This window comes from Rhinolophus sinicus, chromosome 5 (genome assembly GCF_057876585.1).
Source record: "Rhinolophus sinicus isolate RSI-liver-muscle chromosome 5, RSI-T2T, whole genome shotgun sequence".
Classification (NCBI taxonomy): Eukaryota; Metazoa; Chordata; class Mammalia; order Chiroptera; family Rhinolophidae; genus Rhinolophus; species Rhinolophus sinicus.
The window spans coordinates 8,115,080-8,137,410 of record NC_142505.1 but is presented as its reverse complement, the minus strand read 5'-3'; the positions used below and the strand labels follow the sequence as shown (position 1 = coordinate 8,137,410).

Below are 22,331 nucleotides of genomic sequence, written 5' to 3'. Positions count from 1 at the left end.
GATCCCCCTTACTTTCATCTCCCACCCCCCACCCCCCACCCCCCTTACCCTCTGGTAACCACTAAACTATTGTCTGTGTCTATGAGTTTCTGTTTCTCATTTGTTTGTCGTGTTCTTTTGTTGTTTTTGGTTTATATACCACATATCAGTGAAATCACATGGTTCTCTGCTTTTTCTGTCTGACTTATTTCGCTCAGCATTACACTCTCAAGATCCATCCATGTTGTCACAAATGTTCCTATATCATCTTTTCTTACCGCCGAATAGTATTCCATTGTGTATATATACCACAACTTCTTTATCCATTCATCTATCAAAGGACATTTTGGTTGTTTCCATGTCTTGGCCACAGTAAACAAAGCTGCAATGAACATTGGAGCGCACGTGTCTTTATGTATAAATGTTTTCAGATTTTTGGGGTAGATACCCAGGAGAGGGATTGCTGGATCATATGGCAGTTCTATTCGTAATTTTTTGAGGAACCTCCACACTGCCTTCCATAATGGCTGCACCAGTCTGCATTCCCACCAACAGTGTATGAGGGTTCCTTTTTCTCCACAGCCTCTCCACCACTTGTTACTATTTGTCTTGTTGATGATAGCCATCCTGACTGGGGTGAGGTGATATCTCATTGTGGTTTTTATTTGCATTTCTCTGATGATTAGTGATGTTGAGCATTTTTTAATATGTCTATTTGCCATTTGTATGTCCTCTTTGGAGAAATGTCTCTTTAAGTCCTGTGCCCATTTTTCAATTGGGTAAACATTCACTTCTTATACGTAGTTCTGGAGGTACAAGATCCAGGCGCCAGCAGAGTGAGTGTCTGGTGAGAGCCCTCTTCCTGGTTCATAGACGGCGGTCTTCTCCTTGTCTTCTCACATGCCGGACCAGCAGCTCTGGCACTTTTTAACGCTTTACTAGGTGTCAACACTCTCAAATTCTTTTCTGTGGCTCTAACCCAAACACAAGAGATTCTTACCTAATATGATTTTCTGTCATTCTGGGGGAACAGGAATAATAACAGATATTTACAGAAGGCTTTAGACTTTACAGAGTCTTCATACACATTATCTTCCATGATCCCTGTATAGGGTGGGCAGTAACAGCTGCTACCTCCATTCTACAGATGCAGACATTGAGCCTCAGAAAAGTAAGGGCACCCAAGGTCACAAACTCTGAGTGGTGGCACCTGGATTTGAATGGTGTTCTCATGTCCTGTGTTCCTTTTTCATATACCCAGACACATGCATTGGCCACATTTTCTATGCTCTCAGCCTTGTTGGGAGCCTTCCAGATCCTGCTTTCAGGCCCTCTCACCTTCTGCACGAGAAGGCCTATAGCAAAGGGGGTTCCTTCCATCGCTTCCGTCTCTACCCTTGCCATCATTCCCAAATGTAAGAACAACACTTGTCTACTCCACACACACTCAACTCCTGATGCTTTTTACGCCTTTTTCTGGACAGAGCAGATTCTCTTTTAAGGGACTCATAGCAGGAGAATCCCACCTGGGTTCAGAAATCAGTTTCTTATAAGCCATTTAGTTATTGAATCACAATCATGGCCAGCCCTTGAAGTGAGCCCCTTCCCTCCATGCAAGACTCCCTCTTTTTCCTTCCAGCCTTTGCTGGTACATTTCTGCAAATGGGGTGCCTGTATCTTTATTGTTGGAAAGCTGAGCTGGTAGAAATGTCTTTCGTCTGCCCATAGATAGGTTTTCTTAATAAAAAATATTCTTTCTAAATTATATGTTATTTTCGTTAATAAAAGCAATTGATATTTGATAGAGAAAGAAAATACACATTTTTAAAGGGGAAAAAAATCACTTTGTTTCACTCAGTAACAACTACTTTTGACTTTTTAATCTTTCTTATTCACTTATACAGACGGTGCCAAAAAATGTATATACATTTTAAGAAAAGAAAAAACTATTAAAATTGTAATACTTAATATATACCGATAACAAAAGATGAATACAAGTCATGTGTATACATTTTTTTGGGCATCTCCGGAATGTGTGAATATCTATGTACGTGACATAATTTTCAACGGATATGTTAAATAACTTTTCCACCACTACTTTTTCTTTTTTTTTCCACCACTACTTTTATAGAATCAAGGCATTTAGATTTAGAAGGAACCTAGAGGCCACAAGACCTTCCTTCCTGGTTTGAGGGTGTCTCTCACGTGGAACTTGACGGGGGCAGCCTGGATACCACTTGCTTCCTCCAGGGACTGGGAGCCCAGTTTGCACCATTCCAGGGCAGAAAACTTGTCCCGTTTATTTTCCTCCCAAAATAACAGAAAATCTTCCCCTTTGGACCTCACGTTGCAGATTGAATGTCCCTAGTTTCTGTCATTATTCCACGCCTGACAGAGTGTTTCAGAGCCTCTTGCGATGCCAGTCACACTCCCCTGGGGAGTCTGTGCACTTAAAACACTGCCTCCGGCCTCCAGCAGGAAGTTCCAAGTGCAGCCCCGAAGACGTGGTGTGCAGTGGGTCTACCACTTCCTTGACCCGCGACACTGGACCTCTAGTCACACTGCCCAGGATGGCACTGGGTATATTTTTAGCAGATACTTCTACTGTCAACTTTTGGATTGGTTTTTAAAAGCCATCACAGTCAGGATTAATTGGAGAGAGATAATGCCAGTCTGAATGCTGCCTTTTCAAATCCAAAATCCACTTTGGTTGGTGTGTGCGTTATGTGTGTTTCTTCACCATCTATCAGATGTAATGTTGGGCACATTGATATTGTTATTATCATAATAATTATTATTACTGTCATGGCACTTTCAGTTGGTTGAGGCCCTGCTGTGCACTAGATATACATTAATTCCTTCATTTCACAGGGACCCAGGATTAATTAATTTACACATGAGAAAAGGAAGGCAGGGAAATTGGACGACTTGCCCAAGGTCACATGCCAGTATGATAGGGAGTCCTGATTTAGACTTGGATGATTTGGCCCAACACCTGTGCTCTGTTCTGTTCCGTATCGCCTCAGAAAAGTGCCACCTGCTGATCAACAGTCAAGTTCAGAGTGAGACTCCCTGGGCCTCAGTGGTAGGGCAAGTGGATTGGAACCTCTGTACAACACCAGAGGAAATAGCAACAGAGGTATCTGAGCCCTTCAGATTAAAGATCGTGGAAGACAGGGAGAACTATCCAGAGCTTTTTGTCCTACCTTGAATCTCAGAACTTTAGAAAGAAACCTTGGGTGCCATATTGGTTTAAACTTACTCTTTCCATTATACTTACATTAATTATAAAAATTATATAGCGTTATTAAAATATCTTTTAAATTTTTATGTTATTTCACTGACAGTCCCACTAACTTAATATAGCAACTCTTTTTTCCCCACCTTGGTTCCATTTATGTATATGTGAATTTGCATTCATGCTGGGAAGTCCCAGGAAATAGTGCAGAATGTGACTCAGAGTTGTCCCACTTAAGGGAGAGCAGGTTGGGGTCCTCATCCACTGACTCATCGGTTGAGCATTGCTCTTGAAAGTGTTAACTCCTTGGCGTTTGGGCCCACTTTGCAGCAGATAAGCAAGCACCTATGGTTGAAAAGCCTTTATATAGAAAGTTGCAGGTGGTTTCAGGAGGAAGCCATAAACAGGAATGGCAAGTGCAAGGGACTACAGTCAAGGCATGACAGCATCTGCCATTTAAGCAATGACTTGAAGTGAGGGATTTAGCCATGTGGACATCTGGAGGAAGAATGGTTCAGACAGTGGGAACAGCCAGTGCAAAGGTCCTGAGGCAGGAGATGTCTGGCATGTTTGAGACCAGTAAGGAGGCCCATGTGGACAGAGCAGAATGTGAAAGGCGAAGACTGAAAAAGATTAAAGTTACAGGAGGCAAGATCATAGGGCCTTGTATGCTGGTTTAAGGATTTTGGTTTCACTCTGAGAGAAATATGAGCCCTTAAAAGTTTGAGAAGTGTGATGTAATCTAACTTGTATTTAAAAAGGATCAACCAGGCTTCTGTTCTGGAAATAGACTAAGAAAGCAAGGGAGGAAGCAAGGACACCGTTAGGAAGCTGTTGCAATATCCAGGCAAGAGCTCAGGGTAGGGGCAGTAGAAGTGGTGAGTAGATTTTTAGTATAATACAAAAGTAAAGTCCACTGAATTTGACAGATTTGATGTGGGTGTGAGAAGAACTGAGGAGTGAAGTACAAAACTAAGAATTTTAGCCTGAGCAATTGGGCTGAGCTAAAGGAGGCTGTGGGTGGAGCATGTTTGGGGGGCAATTAGGCATTGAGTTTTAAACACATTGATTTGTAGATGTCTTAATAGATAATTCAAGTGGAGATAAGTTAGCAGTTGGCTGTACAGGATTAGACTTCAGAACAGTTCAGGCTGGATATACAAAATTTAGAGTCCGCATGTGGATGATGTTTAAAGCCACAAGAAGAGATCACCAAGAGAATGATCTCCCTATTATCTCCTCTGGATTTGTGATGAGATGTGTCCTGTATCTTCTCGTTCTGTACACCATGTCTCTTATCTTTCACTTTTCTCTCTCTCCATCCCTCTATACTGCAATTTCAGGCAATTTCTTCAGGTCCAACACCTGGGTCATTAATTCTATTTTTCACTGTTTCTAGTCCATCATTTTAACTTTTAGACCTACTTTTTCTTCGTTCCTAGAAATTCTGCTTTTTAAAACATCTGCAATCTATTTTGATAGCCTTTATCATATTTTGTAATCCCACTTTTGTCTTTAAAACAAAAATATTGTATAATCTGTGTTCAATAATTTATTATCTGAAGTTCTTACAGGTCTGATCCTGCTTTCAATGTGCCGCTATCATGGCAGGTTATTTCTGCACATGGCTGTGCCCATGCTCACGTGTGCATGTGCGTGTGTGTGTGCGTGTATGTGTGTGCGTGTGTGGGGGGGTATGTGTGTTTAATCTTTGGAGCTCACGTTTACTAAGGCTTTGTGAGAATCTGCATTGCTGGGTAAAGGGCATGTACAGCAGATTTTTTTGTATTTGATTCTACTAGGTGTTTCAGCCTAGGGCTAATTTTTATGCTAATTCCTCAGCCTGGTGATTCCTGGACCACACAGTGTAAAATTGAATCCCAAACCTGTGCATGATTTCAAATTCTCACAGGACCTGTTCCCCCTAATTCCTGGGGAAAGTCCCCTTGTTATGATATTTCTCCATGCCAGTGGGGGAACTTTTCCTAATTCACCTCTTCCTCAAGGATGAAGCCTTCAGGGTGCCAGCTTTATGCAGGGGGTCCCATTGCCAGCTTCCTATGGGGCACGGGCCAAAGTCTCATTTCCTAGACTTACAAGCATGTGGACAGTAACACTCAAGAGCAGCACTCACACACCTTCTCTCCCCATCCCTGGCAGCCACACCAGTTCGCATGCTGACCACTCTGGTTTGCGGCTTTTCAGCTCTTGGCAGTTCCCTTTCTTTCCTGCAAATTTAGCTTTGCATTTAAAGAATGTTATACTTTAACCAGCATCTCTGTTTGTAGAAGGAGTGTTTTCAGGTTATTTACCTGACACATGGATGGAATTGGAAGTCCCTTCAGGGGTGATTTTGATGGTCACGTTAGCTCAGCAGAAACTATTTTCTAGAACAAGCCCATTTGAGTGGACAAGATGCCCTCTAGCTCCATGTCATGTTGGAAACATCTGTTCCTGTGGAGTCTGTGTGGCGGGTGATCTACCGAGCACCCTCCTGGCTAATTCCGGTGGCTCTGCCCACACTTGTGATTACTTGTTTCAGTTGGTGCCAGAATTGACCAAAGAGGCCTACGTGGTGACAAATGAGCTAGAGACAAATGTTACCAACTGCCATTGCCAGCAGACCCCAGGACTGGCTGTCCAGGAATTTTATGGAGGGACGTCCGACATGCTACATGATTCCAACCAGTGATGGGGAATGAAGGGAAGGGGGATTGGTAATGCCACAAACGGCCACTTCCTGTGGCCCCAACAAGATGATGTACCCCCATGTGCTATGTATATCCTGTTTCCTGAGACGCCCCAAAGATGCAGGAACCCCAAACAAGTCCTGGTAAGGGCAAGGGCAGCCAAGAAGGGAAAGAAACAGAACTCTGTTCCTAAGGCCTCTAATAGCTGGGAAGGTGAGCAGAGCCTGGGCAGACCTGCCTGTTTGGCCACAATCAAAGGAAACATGAGGAATGACCAACAGGGCTGTGTGCACACCATTAGTACTAGTCAGTGACGGACCCCGCGTGTCACCGAGGGGAATCAAGTCAGGAGACTTCAAAGCTGCTATGGGAAGACTTGGCATGATAGGAATCTCTGAAAGTTGTTTCAGAACCATTATGAGTCAGTCCATGAAAGAGAAAGGGGCTGGACAGGAGAGAGGGCCGAGACCTAAAGGAAAGCCTTTCTGCTTTCTCTCCTCAGCAAAACTGCTATCCATGTGCTCGTTGATGGGCTAAGCACAGAATCACAGGGTCTTTAACTGGACAGATGCCATCCATTCAGCCTTCCAGCCAGGGCAGGTTCTGCAGCTTCCTTGCCACAGCCTCCCATGGGGGTCTCCATGCTGACCTCCTGGTCGGACTGCTCATTCCAAGCCTCTTCCTACTGTGAGATAAAAATCTGCCTTTCAGCTGTTTCCACCCAGACCCGGTCCTCTCCTGGGTGCTGTTAGGAGGGCCTCCTGCCCTCACCGGCTCAGAACAGAGAGAAGATACTCTGGGAGAACCTGCGGTTGGAGGGAGCTGAGAAGTGAGAACCAGGGCTCCTCAGACCCCGCTCACCCCCAGGACGTCCATGCAGAGTCTGACCCCTGGGACAAACACCTGCCAGGCCGAGCCTGGCTGAGCCACTTTTCCACTTTCCCGCTGGAGACTCAGTCCTGAGCCCACCTGTACATAGGGAAGACATCCTCCCAGAAAAGAAATACGGTTCTCGGATGAAAACTGAAAGTGCAGACTACAGCGTTATTTTATCTTGTCCTTGTATATACGACAGTGAATTAAAACCAAAAGTTCCCTGTGAAGACAAGCAAGGGCGTCCTTTGAAGCTGCTCCTCCTGGCAGGCCGGCCATCGTGTCCTCTCTGGGCTGGGCCCCAGCCTCGGGGCAGACTGGTCGGGACTCTGCGCAGGGGGGACAGCAGCTCCACCAGAGCAGGCAGAAGTTGCTGGCGGCTTGTCCTTCGAGGCACTGGCACTGAATCCCTACTTTCTATGTGCCTGCTGGAGGCCGATTGTGGTTTTCAGGTAATTGTGCTGGACACAGAAAAGAGAGAAAACAGGAATTGATCAGGCGGTACGGACATGACATGGCCTCAGAAGCCGTAGGCCATCATCCTTCCTGCAAACATCACCGTTTTGGGACACGGATTCCCTCTGACCAGCCCAACTGTGTGAGAAATGATGTTCTATTCAATCCCTTTCATTGTTCCATCCTAAAGACAGTGTGTAAAACTTTTAAAATGGTGTGACAGGCATGTTTCAAAGGAGACATGCATGTTTCAAGGGCCCACTTGAAAGTTTCTGACAAGAATTAAGTTCAAAAAGAAAAGAAGAGGGTCCTGTCTCCAGAGGGTTGGGCGCCCATGTACTCTGAAGGGCCCTCCCTCTGCAAATCAATGAGATGTTGACCAGTGCTACCCTTTTAATGTACTGCTAGGTTCCCAGAAAGCAGATGGAAGAAGTGAAACAAACAGTGGGCAGTGAGTAAGCAAATGCTAAACCCAACTTAGAATAGGGAGAGGAACCCTAGATTCCCCACAAAGTTGGGGGACTGAAGCTGAAGTTCTTTTTCCCCCAATTGTCTTATTGTGGTAAAATACACACACCACAAAACTTACCATCTTAACCATTTTTAAGTGTACAGTTCAGCGGTATTAAATGATTTCATAATGTGCAACCATCGATCCCTGTAACTCTTTTCATCTCATTAATCTAAAACTGTACCCATTACTTCCCATTCTTCCTACCCCCAGCCCCGTATAACCACCATTCTACTTTCTGTCTCTGATTTTGACTACTCTAAGTGTCTCAGGAGTGGAATCATACAGCATTTGTCTTTTTGTGACTGGCTTATTTCACTTACTGGCTGTACCATTTTACATTCCTACCATCAGCGCAAGGGTCCCTGTTATTCCACATCCTCGCCAACACCTGTCATTTGTGCTTCTTTGATAGTAGTCATCCTACTGGGTGAGAGGTTTCCTAGTTCTGATTTGCATTTCCCTAGTGATTTGTCATGTTGAGCATCTATTCATGTGCTTATTGTCCACTCGTATATCTTCTTTAGAGAAATGTCTATTCAAGTCCCTTGCCCGTTTTTTTTGAATCGGGTTTTGTTTTGGGGTTGTTGAGTTTTAGGAGTTCTCTATATATTCTGGATATTAATCCCTTCTCAATTTGGAATTCTTGAAGGAGATTAAAATGGTCCTGGGTTGGTAATACCCCAGGCTAACCGCAAAAGCAAGTGCAAACCCTTTTAAGAAGAAAGTAATTTCAGCGGATGCACTCAGGACTCCTAAACCTTCGGTTCAATCAAATATAAAGTTGTGATTTTTTTTAAAAAAATTTTTATTGGGGAATGTTGGGGAACAGTGTATTTTTCCAGGGCCCATCAGCTCCAAGTCAAGTCGTTGTCCTTTAATTTAGTTGTGGAGGGCACAGCTCAGCTCCAAGTCCAGTCACCATTTTTGTTTTATTTTGTTTTGTTTTCCATTTTTAATCTTTAGTTGCAGGGGGCACAGCCTACCATCCCATGGGGGAATTGAACCGGCAACCTTGTTGTTGAGAGCTCACGCTCTAACCAACTGAGCCATCCGGCCACCCCTCTGGCAGCTCAGCCGCAGCTCATTGTCTTCAATCTAGTTGTGGAGGGTGCAGCTCTCTGGCCCATGTGAGAATCAAACCGGCAACCCTGTTAAGAGCTCGCACTCTAACCAGCTGAGCCATCCGGCCGCCCCTGAAGTTGTGATTTAAACACAAAGATAGAAGCCACCATGAGAGAGATTCAGCAACACAGGAAACATTTTGACCTTGAAAAAGCTGATCCTACATATTTCATATATAGTAATATATATGAAAGGTTTAAATAAATATAAAAGAGAATGGTTCAAGTGCAGCATCTGCATAAAAAGTTTGTGCATGGGCCTGTCTCAAACATAAAAGAAATGTCCAATGAAGAGAGTTCTACTAGAGACTGGGGGATCGTGGGAGAATATATTGACCTGTAGAAATGTAAGACTCCCGTCAAATAGTTTGTCTGAGACATTGAAAGTAATTAAAGAAAATACAAGGTTTGTCTGGAACATCAAGACAGAATTCATAGTGGTAACCATGCAAATCATTTTGGTTCATTTATAATAAGCAATAATATTTTTGAAACTCTTTCTCTGAAGCCAAAGACCTTTTCATCCTCTTATTCAAAATATAGGAAGACCTTAACCAATTGATCAAAATGAACCTCACCAATGCTGGTACAAAGCAGTGTCACATGCCTCCTGTTACAGACTGAATGTTTGTGTTCCCCCAAAACACATAATGTTGAAGTTTTAGTCCCCCCTTATCCACAGGGCAAACATTCCAGTACCCCCAGTGGATGCCTAAAAGCACAGACAGTACTGAACCCTATATCCATACACACCTTTTCACTTAAAGGAAGCACTTCACGGCTTCTCTTTGGCACACCCACATTGCCAGCATCACCCCCCTTTCACGCTGGGGCCATTATTAAGTAAAATAAGGGTGACTTGAACATCAGCCCTGCGCTATCACGACAGTCACTCTGATACCAAGACACTACTCAGTGACTAATGGGTGACTGCGCTGGACAAAGGGATGGTTCACACGGCGGCTTAGCACTCACCAGCCATCCAGGCCTGGCCGTGCTCTGTGGGACCCTATGGGTCCAGCCCAGCCCCAGGATTCCGGAGCTGGCAGAAGATACCCACTAACTCTGGTGATGCTGGCTCTCCCGCGGCTGGCAGAGGCCTCTTCCACCTCTCTGACGTGGGGAGTGTGATCCTGGGTCCCAGTAATGAGGTCCCTGAGGCCCCGCCTTCCTGGAGACATGAACCCGCGTTACCTTCTGTTCTGTCTTCACTTTGGCATTGTAGAAGGAGATGGAATCAGGGCCCTCGGGCAGCATCATCTGCTGCAGCTGGCTGAACTTATCCTGGTCATCTTCTCCCTAGGGGAGGCCCAACTCAGCACAGTCGTCCCTTCAGCCTGGCATTGTCAGGATTCACCCTGACGAGGTCTGTGGTGGGCATCAGGGCAGCCCCTTGCTGGGTTTGAGGAGCCTCACCCAAGGTAGCTCACAACCTCTCAGACACCCTGTAATTGCCACCTGGGTGAGCCACTCAGAGGGTGGCAGCAGTAAGTGGTGTTTTCTGTCTCCATTCTTGATAACTGGGGAGAGACCTGTAGCTCCCCACCTACCTGGGCCAGCTGTGGAAGAGGCTGGGAGCAGCCGGTACACTGCCATGTTGGCGGAGAGAACAGAGGACAAGGGGTACTGCCCACTGCCCTGTGCGCACCCATCATCTCCACCCCTGTGCCACTCACCAGAGACACGATCCTGCTGACAGGGACCATGCCCGGCCGGATGCTGCTACCCGGCTTCAGTGCCGCCTGCACGTCCTCAGGGATGAAGAAGGACTCGTTGTACCAGACGTCGAATTCTGCAGTGAGGCAAGAGACAGCACTGTGAGGTGTGGGGCAGTCCCCGAGGAAGCCAGTAAAGGCCGCGTGTGCCCGTCTGCTTTGTGCCTGTCACTTCCTGCACCAGGGTCTCACCCTTTCCCATCTCCGTCTCCTGTCCACAGTCCTGGAGACACACATCTGAAGCCCCTGCCCGGCTCCTGCCTCTGCCAGAGAGAAGCTCTGAAGCCACTTCTAGAACCAAGGAGGTGACCCTGCCCTGTGCCTCCCAGGGCCTTGGATGGCCAGCCAACCTTCCCAAATGGCGCACCCGTGAGCAGGCGGTGGCGACACTGATCCACCAGGTGCTGGCAGTACTGGATCTCAGCCCTGAGGTCGCGCAGGTCCTGGTACTCAGTTCGGTATTGCTTCTTGAGGTCCTTGAGCTTCAGGATCAGCAGGAATTCTTCCTCATCGATGATCATCAGCCCCTTGTTCTCATACTCTCCTGCGGGGGGATGGAGGCGGTCAGAGGCCAGGACCAGCGGAAGGGCCGGGGTCGGCCTGGGCGTGGGCAAAGCACGGGGGGCCAGTCTCCCGGGAGGAGGGTAGAGATGGCCCATGCGCCACACTTATTTGATCTTAAACCCCATCAACCAATGGTATTTCACTAACAATATATATTATAATAATATAATAATGATATTATACAGATGTTCGTCCACCTTTTTTGTAAGTTATACACATGAAATGCCATCACTGGTTAGTTCCACAGGTACTTGGGCAATGTTCCTTATTAGCAACAGTGCATGTAAAGGCACATTTCAGATTGTCTTCTTGCTGATTTGAACATGCACCAGCTACCTTCTGCTTAGAGACACTTAGACGTGGGTACCATACTGAGTCGCTGTCAGAGGCTCCAGAAGGAGAGGGGTCAGTTGTGCTCTTAGTCATCTCCACTCCTTGTACGGACCTTTTAAGGTCTGTCACTTTGATGAGGGTGTCGGGTTAAGACAACCTGACATGGTCTGTGGAGCCACGCACTCAGCCGTCCACCGCCCGCAGCACCTTGAAAGCTCGGCAAAGGTCATGTCAAACCCCCAGCGTAGGGGGCTTCCGCTCCAGGACCCTGAAGAGTGAGGCCTGCCTGTGACAGGTGTGAGGCTGGGGTGCATGAGGTAGTCCCCAGGAGCTGGAGGAAAATGTTAGCACTTCCAGTGATGTTTAATGGGGAAAAGGAAGACAGATTGTCACTGGCACCATTCATGGAGAGGCAAGGGTCCCGACGCAAGGTATGGAGTGGGGGGGTCCAGAGTCGCCCTCACCAGGTCCCTCGACTTCAGTGCAGAGTGACCTGGTCTGTGTGCCATGGGACGTCCCTGATGTGGTCACTTTGATACAGAGTAGAGTCTTTACAGGACTCTGAGATGGCAGGGGCTTGAACATCTTTTGTTACTACCCAGAGGTTCTCTAATTATCTCTAAGGGAAAAAAAGAATTGAACTTAAGATGATATCTCATTTTTCTTTCACAAAAGACTAATTAATGTTCTAAATTTGCTGACCTTTCTGGGCTGCCAATCAAGGTATCTAGCAGGTATTTTTAAAAATGAATTTACTTGATCTGTTCCTTCAAGATAAAGGTATTTGATATTTTAACAACCAGTGGGAAAATAACTGCTCTTGGGAGGAAAGAGCAAAAATGTTTGATACTGATAGATAAAATTTTAAATATTTTAAAATATTGTTTATTTCTTTGTCTCATCCTTAAAAAAAAGATACCCATTTTCAGGTGCGTTTAGGAGTAACGGATGTCAGCATAGCATTCATACGTATTATTTAAATTACATAAATATGTAATAAGGGATTGCATATTCAAAGACGGTGTGGGCTAAGGGGACAAAGCATTGTCAGGCCTGTAAGACTCTCACCTTGGAGGTTCTGGATGGGGCTTGTCTGGAGCCACCATCACCCGTCTTCTCCCGTTTTCCAGACCCATGGAGGGCTTTGCCCTCTGGAATAATGTGTCATGATTGGTCTGTAGGGTATGAGCAGAGTGGCTCCAAGAACTTGGAAATAAAGTTGCCCTCTGAGGAATAAATGAGTAAAATGCACCCCCTGTGACTGAGATGATCCTGACCTGCGGGAATAAACCAAGTGACCTCTGGAGATGCGTCAGGTGATCAGTGAGCTCAGAAAGGCTGGCCTGGAATGGCATTGTGATTTCGCAAGGGAAAGCCCAGTGACCTGGTGTGCCCAGTCTGGAACAAGACAAGGGGACCAAGCCAGGAATGTGAACAAGACTGTGGCCTCTGAACTGTCGGCCTCAGAGTTGGGATGGTCACTCATTAGAACGCAGCTTCTGGGCCCTGCCACAGGTGTCCTGAGTCAGAACCACTGGTCGGGGCCTGGGAATCTGCACTTGCCCAGCCCTCCCAGGTGAGTCCTCTGCACACTCAAGCTGGAGGGTTCTTGGCCCACAGTGCAGGTGTGGGCAGCGCCGGCTATTGGGACACGGGCACCAGGTCAGGGTAAGCAGGTGAGCACCCTTCGCACCCAGGGATCCCTGTTCTCCGAGTCTGAGGAGACACCACCTACCTTAGGAGACAAGACTTTGCTAGGCCAGCACAGGGGTTGAGGGTTTGGCCTGCAGAATGGTCTTAGAGACAGTAAACCCCTTAGCCCTCGGGTATCTACATTCTTATTTCTCTCCTCAGTTTTCATGTCTTGACAAGCACCTCAACCCCAATCAGACCACTGTGGGCAATGAGAAGACCACATGGGACCCAGCCACCCATCTCCCTGCGGAAGCCTCTACAAGGCCAAAGGCCTATTTTTCCATAGGTTACATATTAGGTGGAAGGCCCAGCACTTGGGTCTGAAATAAAGCAATAATGGGGGCCCACAGGAAGAGGCTGGCTGACAGGGAAGGACTCTGGCTCCTCAGGGATGACTAGAGCCAAGTGATGACCCAGGGATGAAGGTCGCACCCCAACAGCCCCAGCTGACCCCCTTCCATCGCAGTCCTCCAGCGCCCAAGGCTACCCCATTTGGAGCAGGAGGACTCAGGTCCCATAGTCCCCGGGCCCCTCTTCCCATCACACTTACCTTGCTTCTCCCGCAGTGACTTCTGGAAATGTAGTGCCTCTTTGGTGATGTCGATTTCCTTCTTGATGGCATTGATGCGCTGGGTGGTCTCGCTGGCCCTTTTCCTCCGCTCGTTCAAGATGGACTTGTTTTCTTTGAAGATGCGGTTGATCTCACTGCCTCGCTCGTTCTTGAAGTCCTCAAAGGCCACAGGCTTAGAGGGTGGGGTGCTGAGCCTGAAGACACAGTGGGAGGAGGGAGAAACCAGGCAGCTGTCTTGGAGCTACTAGGCACTTCACCTTTCTTCCCTGGGGCTTTATGAGCAGGAGGCCAGAATTCCCGGGTACCACCTACCCCAGATGGGAGCTCAACTGTAGGAATCATTCCCTTTTTCCACAGACGCATGCTTTCATGCTATTAAACACTCTTCAAGAACTCTCGTTAATGAGATGTGAGATGGAGTGTTGGGGCAGGGGAAGGGACTGTCTGCCACTTACTGTGAAATGCTTCAGAAAAGAATATAAATGCAGGGAGAGGAAGATGGACACGTTAAGTATAGTAACGTGTTACATCTAGAATCGAGGGGGGCTCACTGTGTAATTCTTTTAACTTCTCTGAATGTTTGGAAACGTTCACAGGCTGGAGGAAAAATTCTTCATGTACGTTCTTGTACATTTCAAGAGCAGAGATAATAATTTACTTAAAGCCCTTTCCCTAATTTTGGCTATTGAAGGTTTTTCAAAAGAAAAACTTATTAGCTTTTTAAATTAATGAGGCAATGGACATCTTTTGCATAAATCTCCGTCCACATCTGTAATTATCTCCTCAGGATAGATTCCTAAAAACTCAATTACTGACTCACCAGGGAGAAGAATTGTGTGACTGGAGGAAGGGGTCTCTACCTTGAGAATTTTGTACCATTTAGGTACACTACTCATTTCAAAAATATGTAAATTTAATTATTTAAATAATTGCTATTTGGAGGGTCTAAAATGATTCCATGTACAACTGTGTATTGTGGATGACTCCTGAGGTCGGACCGTTTTGCATGTGTGTAAGCCGTCATGTTTCTTCTTTTTGAAATGTGCCTCTAGTTTTTGTCTATTACCCCCCTATTTTATTTCTCTTCTATCTGCAAGTGCTCTTTACATACTGAGGGTCACACTCTGGGTTGGGATGACCTGGTGCAGGAGCTAGTGCTAGCTGGTCACCTGGGGGGGTGTAGTTCCTCCTTTGGGGAGTCCGAGGGAAGAGTTTCAATGGTGGACGTCTCCCGGTCCCGCAGAAGCATGTCTTTGACATCCCCATCCTTGGACGATGGGGTCAGCTGGGTCTTGGAGGTGAGAATATCTAAGTCCTTGCCACTCACAGAGCTGCTGGCACCTTCCTTTCTTGCTGAAGAGCTGGAAGGAGAAGGCAGGCCGACTCCACTCAGTCATGGGCAGTGAGGTGGCTCCCACGCTGACCTGTTTCAGCCCTCATGCCCCAGAAGCCCCAGCCCACTTAGCTCCTATCTTGATCATATACCCAGGCCAAAGGGCAGAGTATGGCCCTAAGCCTTGCAGATGGGCAAGAAGAGGAGAGCATTTTGGTCCCTTTTATCTGAACAAGGAGCTCTCCCTTCAGCAGTCTCGGCAGGAGACACCTGAGAAGAATGGGCTGTCTCCAGGCTTGAGAGCATGTGGACCTGTGGGGTGGGCCACAGGCGCTCAGGAGTACCATGGCTGTTAAGGTATTAGTCACACAGGCATCTCTGAGAAGGAGGGGCAGAGCCCCCACCCAGGGTGGGGCTGTCTGCAGACCAATGGGAAAGCAGGACAGGTCTGCCCTGTTGCTCGGACCAGTCCACAACCTGTTCTCCCCGCCTACATCAGTGCTCCCAGGAAAGGAGCCACCTGCCCCCTCCAAGCGATGGTGCGCAGGGTCCTCCCTCCCAGAGAGGCACATCTGAGCAGGCCTGAACTGACAGAAGGATGCCCCCCGCACTGTTTCCTCTTTTTTTTTTCTTCTTCAACAAGTGTAGTTTGCGAGAGCCAAGCCTTGATCCATCTGTGATTGCATCCATCACCCAGTGGCAGAACAGAGAGGGTCTAGGAGTGACTGGCCTCTCTGGAGAGGCAGGGGGAGGCCAGGGGCATCCACAACCCCTGCTACCCAACTCCTGTCTTGCACGTGACAGTTTTCTACCATCAGCTTTGGCCACGTCCTTTTTCAAGTGATAATAACAGTAACAGCAGATTCCTGTTGAGTACTTTCCAGGTACAGGGACTGTGTTCACTCACTTATCCTCACGACAACCCCAATGACTTTGATGCTATTATTACTGCTATTCCCATTTTAGAGATGAGGAAACGGGACACAGAGAGGCTCTCATGCCTCTCACAAGGTGACCCTTTGCGTGAAAGAAGTGCAGAGCAGGGAGGTGAGCCCAGGTGTCACCTTTGGAGCCTGTGCTCTTGTCCACCATTACACAGCACCTCCCAGGGAAGGCGGCTCATTAAGTGAAACTTGACCCTCTTCCCACTTTGCACCCACAAAGTCATACCTGAAAGGTGAATTGGGGTTTTTAGGCGATGTGAGTGCCAGTCAGCTGGGTCACAGAAGAACCCTGTTAGGAGGTGGGATTTCCACATAAAGTATCAGAGGGCAAGCTTCTCACTTCCACTTGACCACTCAGCAGCCATGTGACCTTGGAAGTGACTTCCCTCTCTGAGGGGATTTCCGCATCAACAAAACGGAGCCATGAACTCCCACCTCGTAGGGTTGCTGTGCGGGTGGGAGGTGACCAGCCCCAGCCTGGGCCCCACAGATGTTGCTAGTGTTGGCAGCAGTGACAGGCATTATGCCCACATAGTAGCTAATATACCCGGGGGAAGAGGGAGACAGCTTGTGTCCTTCCTCCCCCAGCCAAGGAGGTCCAGGTGCTGAACAGGCCGAGTAGCAGGAAGTGCTCACCTGGGCTGCTCTTTCACTGTCTTCCTGGACTTGAGTTTCTTCCCGGCTTTGGTAGTGAGAGAGGCGACTCCAAATCCGAAGCCCTGTCCATCAGGCTCGCCCACTAGGTGGCCGTCAGCATCCACAAGCCCTGCCTGGATAGAGGCCAGCCGGGGGGCCAAGGGTTAGATGAAAGGTTTGGGCCTCTGAGGGACCCAAGTGTATACGGACCGAAGGCTCAAGTGGGGATGTTCGTTCAGCCCACACCAACGTGGCTGCCGCCGCTGCAGCTAACTGCAGGCTTGCCCCAGCAGAGCCGTCTCTGACTACCCCATCCAATGTCCACTTTCCACGTCATCTCTCACTGGTCTGGGGTCTTCTTCCGTACCCTAAGGATCCTAAGGCTTGTTCCCGACCCAGCTTCAGGAATTGGTCCTGTTCATTCTTAGCCATGTCTCTAATTCTGGAAATCATTTGGAATCATGTGGTTTACTCTTGCATGTTTACCCCACACTCATCCTGGTGTTACCTTTATCTGTTCCAACCCTAAATTTGTTTTAATGGACACTTTAAAGGATACTTGTTGCCTCCTACATGGTCCAGGGATGAAAAAATCTGACAAGTGCTGTCAGCAAGAGCCAACTCTGCTTACCTTCTGGACAGCAGAAATGGTTGCAAAGTCATTTTTGTCTATGAGGGTGTATTTCCTGCGCAAATTGGACTCTACTTCCTGTTCCTGTTGGCTTGGGAAGAGAGAAAGTGAGAGAATACCTCATATCTGGGGGCACATTGAACCCTCTGGATCAAGAACCAAGCATGTACTGGGATTGGAAGTCATTTGGGTGTGACCCCTTGTGAACGAGCCAGGCCTTCACCATGAGCCCGACGAGACTAAACAAGATCATTCCACGCCCCTGACTCCCCAGTGCACACACCCATCGTCCAGCCCCCAAATCTGCAGGGCCCACCCTATGTGCCAGGCACATCTGCTCCAAGATGACTTTAGCAAGGACTGTAAGTGAGCCTGCCTGGGGACCACGCTTCTCCGCCTCTCACAGGCCCTTTGGAATCACGTGATCAGCGTCTGTGCTACCACCCAGCATGAGTCACTCAGGCTGCAGGTATGTGTGCGCCCAAATAACCCGCAAATGCCTCCTGAGGTGGCGGTGGGGGAGCAGGGAGGATGCATGATGTCCCATTCTGGCCATGCTCAGGGCTGACACTCCATGAAGACCTCCGATCCAACTGATGAACTCAGGAAATCATCCACCAGGGACCGCTTCCTCTCTGAGCAGCCCTCAGAGGGACAGCTGTCTTCCCCCTTCCTTCCCTCAGAGGAAGGGAAGGGCAGGAGGATCTGAGAGCTCGGGGGCAGAGACTGTCGGGGACACTAGGGGCCTGGGCACGCCCCGTGGACTCTGATCCGGCTCCTCACACAGGAGAGACGCCACTCTGTGGGGCACCCACAGCCTTGTAACCCTAAATATGGAAGCTGAGGCTTTGGGGGTGTGCGTGGAGGCTGCATCCAAACCACAGGAAATGAAAATGGCGTCGGGTGGGTAGGGAGGGTCCCTTACCTCAGAACCACCCGGAACTGGTTGAACACTTCCTGGATCTGTCTGAGGTTAATTATCTGGAGGGAAGAGAGCAAGGCAGAGGTGAGACCTCGGCACCCCAGGACCAAGGCCAGAGATCCTCGTTAGCAGAGAAACCAGGATCCCTGGGCTTACCCGCTGACCATCTGTCTTGAGAACAGGACATTTGCAAACAGACTCTCAACAAAGTGGCAGTGTAAGCCCGTCTTGATCTGATTAACAGATTTCAAACTAAGTATTTACTGAGGCTATAAAAATCACCTTTTCTAAGTGAAGATCTCTATAAAATTAAATTACTCTCTAGTTCTTGAAAATCATAAGAAAAAAAATTTTAATAAAATTTCTTGTCCTCAGCTCTTTCCTGCTTCCAGAAGGTTCTGTCATGAACCTTTCTGTGGGTATAGACACATACATGCCTGTGCCTGGAGGAAGACCTTCGGCCTCCCTCTTGGTTCTGCAGCCCACAAGCATTACCCTTGACCAAGGGTCAGTCTGGGGCTGCCCTTGCTGGGAAATCCCAGCTGCCCACAGTAATATGGTGGGAGGGGTCTGTCCATGCAGCTCCCCGATGAAGGGTTGCTGGCCTGACTGAAGAAACAGAATGCTCTTTCCCCCCTGAGGGCCCTTCCCTGGGTGGCTGCTGTCTCTTCCTCCTTGGCCCACTCCAGACTCCCTGGGGGGGTCTTCCTTACAGACAGACAGCATGTCCACCATCCTTTGACAGCCTCAGTCTATTTGCCACAGCCAAGCACCTGAGGTGCTGCAGCTGAGTTCATCCCAGCTCAGTTTCTCTCCCCACTGTACAGGCGAGGCCACCAAAGTACACGAGGGGATAATTTTGCTGAAGCCGCTTCCCAAGGAGACAGCTGATCTGGGATTCAATCCAGGGCAGCCTGGCTCCACAGCCCGTGCTCGTGCCCCAGTAATGGATCACCTCCTGTGTGTTCAAGGCTGCTGGTCCCTCTGTGAGGCACCCACAGCCCTGAAACCCTAAATACGGAAGCTGAGGCCTTGGTGGGCTAAAGGGACCCTGAAGCCAGCGGTCCAGCACTACCCACGTTACGCCCATGGCACCCACTCAGTGTGGGGTTCCAAGGCAGGCAGGCACAGCACAGCTGGGTACACCTGGGACAGGGAGGCCCAGGTCGGCTGGGCATGGGGGCCCCGAGGAAGGAATCCTTACGTCGATCTCATCCAGCGTCCCCGCCAGGTACCTCCGCACCTGGGAGTTGATCTCGGCAATCTGGATTTCATCCATGGCGTCGTAGTTCACATGGGTGCGGTTGGCCTGGGAGGAGGATCAAGAGCATGTGCATGAGTTTGAAGTACCGGAGGCCGAGTAGGGGGAGCAGGGGCCATTCTGAGGTCCAAGGAGGGGAGCCTGGCCACAGGCCCTGGCTGTCCAAGCCAGCTCCATTCCCATCACCATCACATCCTGGCGGAGACAGACTGTCTCACAGGCCAGGAGCTCCGGTCAGTAAGGGACAGCTCGGTCAGGGAGCGACGGAAAGGCTGCCCAACAGGGGCCTGCCACCAGGCCACGGGGTTCTGCTGGTTGAGTTTTAGCATGCTCCAGGATGAGGCCCATGGGAGGGAGGTGGCTGCCCTGTCTTGAGGCCCTTCTGGACCAGGCAGGTACATCCTGCCACCGGACTCCCACGCCCACCCCTGCCCACATTGGCCCCTTGCAGTGGCCCCTCTGCCACCTCCCTGGACCTTGCTCCATCATGTTGTCTGCCCTGTACTCCTACCTGCCAGGCCCCTGGTCCCCTGCCCTTCCTCCTCCTGTTGCCTACCTCTGTTCTCAGACCATCTGCAAACCCTGCCCACCAGGCCTCCCTGGGCCCTCAGCCCCTCTGTCCCCCCAATCTTCGTTTCCCCAGTCTCCCTGCCTACTTGGCCCCGTACCTATCTGGCTCCCCCACTCCCCTTTGCCCATCCAGCATACCTACCCTGCCCCCTCTGTGCCCTCCCCACCTAGTCCTTCTGCCCCCCTGGTACCCTGACACCAGTCCCTCTAGCATTTTGCCACCTCATCCCTCTTCTAGCCCCTTACCAGGCTGTCATGGATGGCTAACTCCTGCTTGAGCAGTGCCAGCTCCTTCTCCAGGTTCTTGACCATTCGCTGCCAGGAAAGCAGGGAGGATAGTCAGAGAGGTCACCCTGCCTCTCCCACTTCAAGCCCACCATTCCCCACCTGTGCCTGGATACCCTGGCCCTTCCTGGTAATCCACAGGGTATGAGCTCAGCACCTGGACAGTTCCCTCCCCATAGGTGACTTTTTCCCAAATGGGGTGAGTTGAGGGCCTGAGGGGGCCTCCGCGGTCCCCGGCCTCGGCCTCTTACAGCAGAGGGGAATGGAACAGAGTAAGCACAGGTACACCTAGGGCCCCCTCAAAGCCCAACTCCCGGGAGCTCCCAGGATATTTTCAGGGTACCATGGTAATGTCCCTCTTGGTGCAGCCCACGCCTCCAGAATGCTTTGCATACACGGCTGTACCTTTTACCCTCATCCTTCCCAACCACTGCACACATGTGTCACCATTCTCCACTGATAATCATGTGGGTCACCTCCAAGTTTTTGCTGCTACAGAAAATGCTGCAAGAACATCTTTGTACTTATACCTCTGCGTCCTCATAGGTTTCTGTAGGATAACAGTGATCTCTGAGGCTCTAAGGATCTGCCCCCATTATCTTTCCTACCGCTCTCCCCAGTTCACTCCACTCCCACCAAATTGGCATACTCCCGCCTCCGCGTTGCCTGCCCCCTCTGCCTGGGACCCTCTTCTCCCAGGTATTTCCATGGCTCACTCCCTCAACTCCTTCAAGGCTTTGTTCAAAAGCTTCTAAGTCAGGCGCACTTCAATCACCCGAGGTAAAACTACAAGCCCCCCACCCCCACACCATTCTTTAAAAATCTTGCTCTAATTTTTTTCATAGCACGTATCACCAACATACCCTAGAGCAGCAGCACTGTCGAACAGAACTTTCTGTGATGATGGAAATGTTCTCTATCTGTGCCACGAGCCAAATATAGCTATTAAGCACTTGAAATGTGATGAGTATGACCAAGGAAGTGAATTTTAAATTTTATTTAATTTTAACTAAGTAGCCACATGTGAGTAAGGGCCAATGTATTGAATAGTGAAGCTCTAGAACTTACTGATTTTGGTTTGTTTAAATGCTTTTTTTTAAAGAAAAGTACATATTTAAGGTGTACGACATGATGTTTTGATTAAGTGTATGTAGTGAAATGATTACTGCCATCAAGCTGATGAACATATATGTCTCCTCACCTAGTTACCACTTTTGTGTGTGGTAAGAGTATCTGAGATCTGCGGTAGCGAATTCCCAGTATACAATACAACACTATTAAATACAGTCACATCGGTACATTAGATCCCCAGAACTTATTCATCTTATAACTGAAAATTTGTACCCTTTGACCAACATCTCCCCATTTCTCGGCCCCTGCCCGCACTCCTGGCAACCACTGCCCTACTTTTCCCTCAATGAATTTGACTTTTTTAGGTTCCACATATAAGTTGAATTGTGCAGTTGGTGTTTTTTTTCTGTGTCTGGCTTATTTCACTTACCATAATATCCTTCAGTTTCAGCCATGTTGTCGCAAATGGCAGGATCTGGAATTGACCTATTTCTTATGTTAATTATATCTATCTCTTCCACCCCCAGCAGACTGTCAGCTCTTCAGAGATTTGTGTTTCTGTTTGTACACTAATGCATTCCAAGTGCTTCAAAAAGTGCCTGGTACATAGTAAGCACTCTAAAAATTTAGGTGAATGAGTGCATAACACATTCTAGCAACAGAATTGCTCAGTCGTTTTACATTATTTGATAGATACTGTCTGAGCGCCTTTCGTGTATGAGGAACAGGGATTTTATGCTGAGAACCTTTACTGTGAACAGGGCTTCCTTTAGTTGTCAAAAATGGCCACTGGAGGGAGCCCCTGCCAGCTGGATCCTGGGACAGGTGACAAAACTGTGTGACCAGTCCACAGCAAGGGGTGGCTCTGTGGCAATTCAGGGCACAAAGTCTGGTACCTGACCAGGGTCCATCCTGTCTGTCCCTCTGGG

The 22,331-nt window shown here is 48.6% G+C and overlaps 1 protein-coding gene across 10 annotated transcripts in view; it reads right to left on the bottom strand.

Annotated features, from left to right (window-relative positions):
- Positions 1 to 6,937: 6,937 nt before the first annotated feature.
- Positions 6,938 to 22,331, bottom strand: part of KIF9 (kinesin family member 9) — a 39,604-nt gene continuing 24,210 nt past the window's right edge. For 3 of the 10 annotated variants that reach the window (XM_074312464.2, XM_074312462.2, XM_088798195.1), the window contains 11 exons: positions 20,293 to 20,361; positions 19,420 to 19,524; positions 18,219 to 18,274; positions 17,294 to 17,384; positions 16,663 to 16,796; positions 14,919 to 15,110; positions 13,729 to 13,943; positions 10,954 to 11,130; positions 10,548 to 10,663; positions 10,066 to 10,170; positions 6,938 to 7,241 (listed from right to left, as the gene is read on the bottom strand). In XM_074312464.2, coding sequence (XP_074168565.1) covers positions 7,191 to 7,241; positions 10,066 to 10,170; positions 10,548 to 10,663; positions 10,954 to 11,130; positions 13,729 to 13,943; positions 14,919 to 15,110; positions 16,663 to 16,796; positions 17,294 to 17,384; positions 18,219 to 18,274; positions 19,420 to 19,524; positions 20,293 to 20,361 — 1,311 coding nt within the window. In that variant the 3' untranslated portion in view covers positions 6,938 to 7,190. The other 7 variants (XM_019724003.3, XM_019723999.3, XM_019724002.3 and 4 more) reach the window with 5 other exon arrangements.